The sequence below is a fragment of the Mesitornis unicolor genome, unplaced genomic scaffold, assembly GCF_000695765.1.
Source record: "Mesitornis unicolor isolate BGI_N332 unplaced genomic scaffold, ASM69576v1 Scaffold39684, whole genome shotgun sequence".
NCBI classification, from domain to species: Eukaryota; Metazoa; Chordata; class Aves; order Mesitornithiformes; family Mesitornithidae; genus Mesitornis; species Mesitornis unicolor.
The window spans coordinates 1-3,282 of NW_010181470.1; the positions used below are offsets into that span (position 1 = coordinate 1).

The 3,282-nt window shown below is 46.0% G+C and overlaps 1 protein-coding gene across 1 annotated transcript; it reads right to left on the minus strand.

Annotated features, from left to right (window-relative positions):
• Positions 1-696: 696 nt before the first annotated feature.
• On the minus strand, positions 697-3,018 carry LOC104539825 (transcription initiation factor TFIID subunit 1-like; the record flags this gene model as incomplete). Its single annotated transcript, XM_010183446.1, has 3 exons — positions 697-913; positions 1,942-2,119; positions 2,865-3,018. Coding segments are annotated over 3 exons (549 nt in total), but the record flags the coding sequence as incomplete, so codon positions are not given.
• Between the last annotated feature and the right edge of the window lie 264 nt (positions 3,019-3,282).

Genomic DNA, 3,282 nt, shown 5'->3' on the forward strand with positions numbered 1-3,282 from the left:
GTACTGGCGCTGCCCGGGCCGCCGCCGCCGCCGCCAACAGCGATGAAAGCGGCGCGGCTTTAAACCTCCGCGAGTGCTGCTCCCACACGGAACCGCAGGTGGCTGAGGCTGATAAGGAGGAAGCGCCTATGAATAAGGAGCGTTCCTCAGCACTGACGTTACCAAATGCTCCTTTCTGGGACCGACTGCAACTTTATAAAAAAAATAAAAAAAGAGGGTAGCTGGTTACTGAGGTATTCAAAGTAGTCTGGCAACTGCCAAAACCAGCCTGGGGTAAGCCTTCAGAAACCAGTTTCAGACTGCGGTCCCAGAGGAAAAACGTTCCCTTTGTGCAATGAAAATTGTTTTACAGTTGTTAGGAACAGAAGGTATTTTATCCTGAGCAAGCACCATTTTCCTGACAGTCATGCATGCATCCAACAGGCCAGTATTTATGAGAAGTTATTTTACAAACCATGCGTTATCTTCATCTGAGCCCGCACAGGAACTAGCACAACAATACTTCGGCAGGGTATGCTTGTCTAGAACTTAAATTTTCAATCACGTAGCATGTTTTGTAGCCAATTAAAATACTATATTTTAAAAATCGACTTCTTAACGCGGCCCACACTACACTGTTTCTTATCCCAAACTAGCACAAGAGAAATTCAGAAGCCAAGAGTATCCCAGGATGACCACCATGTCAGGAAAGGGAGTTTATTCATCCGAGTCCAGGTCGCTGTCTCCTGCGATGGAGTGAAAGTCCTCACTGTCCTCCTCATCCTCAGACAGGTGGACCTGACTTAACACGCTTGGCCCACAGCGCTGCTGTTCCTCCTCTTCCTCCTCTTCTGAGATCTCGTACCCTCCAATGCTGCTGAAACTGGTATCTCTGGTGTTGGATTTTGGGTCTGGCTCTTCATAGCTGCCGTAACTGGAAGACAGAAGATGCTGTTACTATACCATCGTTTCAAATCGGCTTCTGCTACCGACAGTTCTGTATTTAACTCCTGTGAAAGGTCCCCGGCTTGAAGTCCTTGTGGGACACTGGGAACCACTGCGTACTTTAATTCTGTCAATAGCCAGCTTTTTAAAATAAAAACCTCACAGTTCTCCTGGTGAAACAATGGTCTACCAGCATCCCCATCCCACGCTGATGCACTCAGGGCAGGAAAACCACACTGCTCCACCACCTTCCAACCTGGTCCCTTTACTGCAGACACAGCCCATCGTCATCATCATCTCTGGCACTTTATGCTGACTACTGCGAAGGTGTTGGGCTGGACTATTTACCTGACCCAGCACAGCTACCTGTACAGTAATTTATTAGGCAAATATCAGTATGAGCATTAAGGGACAAGTAGGGAAAAAACCCCAGAGAATCTAATGCTGATACTCTACAGAATGGCCAGAGAAGGAAGAGTGGCTCAGGATTCTCTCAAGGGAATGTGAAAAAGAAAGGCTGACATTGCTGTACCTGTCATTTTCTAATCAAGGAACTCCTTCCAAAATACAGAATATGCATATTCCTGTTATTTTGGACTTCAACTTGGTTCCAGTACGACAATGCTCATTCTTAAGAGGAAAAAACCCAAACCAAACCAAACAAACCCCATGAAGTTCATCAGCTAAATCATCTTTTAACTTCCAAAGCATTTTGGAGTAGTTTCCGAGACAACCCACAAAAACTCTGGTTCGTCCTGCCTTCGAAAACCGAGCCGTAAGAATTAAATGATTATCTTAACTAACATTTTATTAGCAAACAATCTAACAGCAAAGCCAAATCTCTGTCGCCAAGATGTAAATCGTGACTGTGGTAATTACGCTTGCAAGACTAAAAACGGTGGCAAAATAACACTTGAAATGTGAGGTGTTCTTCAGCTTTTTTCTGATAAACACTTCAGAAACCTTCGAGGATTTGTTCTGGAGGATTGTTTCACTACGATTCGCAGCTCTCATTACCTGATATTGCTGTCCTCCATAACGTGAGACGTCTCCCCGCCGTCTCCTTCGTAAGACATCATGCTCTCTTCGTTGTCCATGCCCAGCCGGGTGTTCTCTTGCAGAACATGAGGTTGTTTAGGTCTCACCGCATTGGGCTCCACGTCCGAGTCGCTGCCGCTCTCGCTCAGCTGGATCGCTGTGTCACAAAGCAACACTTGGTCACGCAGCAGCAGTTTGCTTCTGCCCGTTACACCCCCCCCGGCTCTGTTTAAAGGCTACAACAGTGACGGTGAGGAAGCAGAAAGGCTCTCTGGGAGGTGGTAACACTGACCGAGTGCCCAATTCTGACGTTGCTCAAAAGCAATCTCACCACCATTACTCAAAAAGGCCTCTTTTTGCTTGTCTACTCCAAATAATTTCCCCTTCCTCTTCCCTAACCATTTTCAGAAGCCGTCATTAACCACCACCATGAGCTTTTCTGCGCGGCAAGTTTTTTGGTAGAACAGGAACACAACCTGAAGGACCTGCATCCCCTCTTCCCGTTCTTGTAACACTGACCACGTCGTTTCACACCAAAATTAATGTTGTGCTTTTACTGACCTGCCCATCCCTGGCTCTGCACACCAGATCACAGTCCCAGTCTTTTCAGAACCATTTGCAGCTTCACTTTATGAAGTAAAACTGACCAGATCTTAACTCTGCGTTCTTTTGTGTCTGTACTCACAGCACTTGTATTCCACTTGGTTTTCCTTTCCATTTATGTTTATGCAGTTTTTTCATCTTGCCCTTTGGTCTTTTTCACTACTGGCCCACGTGGCCCACATACACCAGGTAGGCTCTAAACTCTCTACTGTGTGTTTTTATGATGGAAGCATGAGGAAAAGAGCTGGGTTTGTGAACAACCGGTTCCTGTTCAACCTTTTATGAAAAAGGACACCTACATGAGAAAGGATTATCTCCCTCTTCGTCACTCCCATCATCATCATCATCTTCCCCATCCGACATGAGCAGATCTTCATAGAGGACACTGGCCTGGGGCTGCTGGGCTGATCCTTCTTCTTCATCAGCAAGGTCACCATCCGCATCTTCAACCTCCTAGGTCAGACAGGACAGGGATGGCAAAGATCAAACAACTTATAAACTACTGCCATTTCCAGCATGCGCCTCTTATTTATTGCACTGTTCATTCTGAAGTATTCACTCATTCCATAATGCTGTGATTTTAAAACTACATTTAAGAACCTGGCTATTGCTACTGCTGCCTTTCAGGGTGGCAGACGCAGCAGCCAACCCTCATACGATGGAGATTTCTCCAAGCATGATGCAAGTAAATGATCTTGATGAGGGGATTGAATGTAC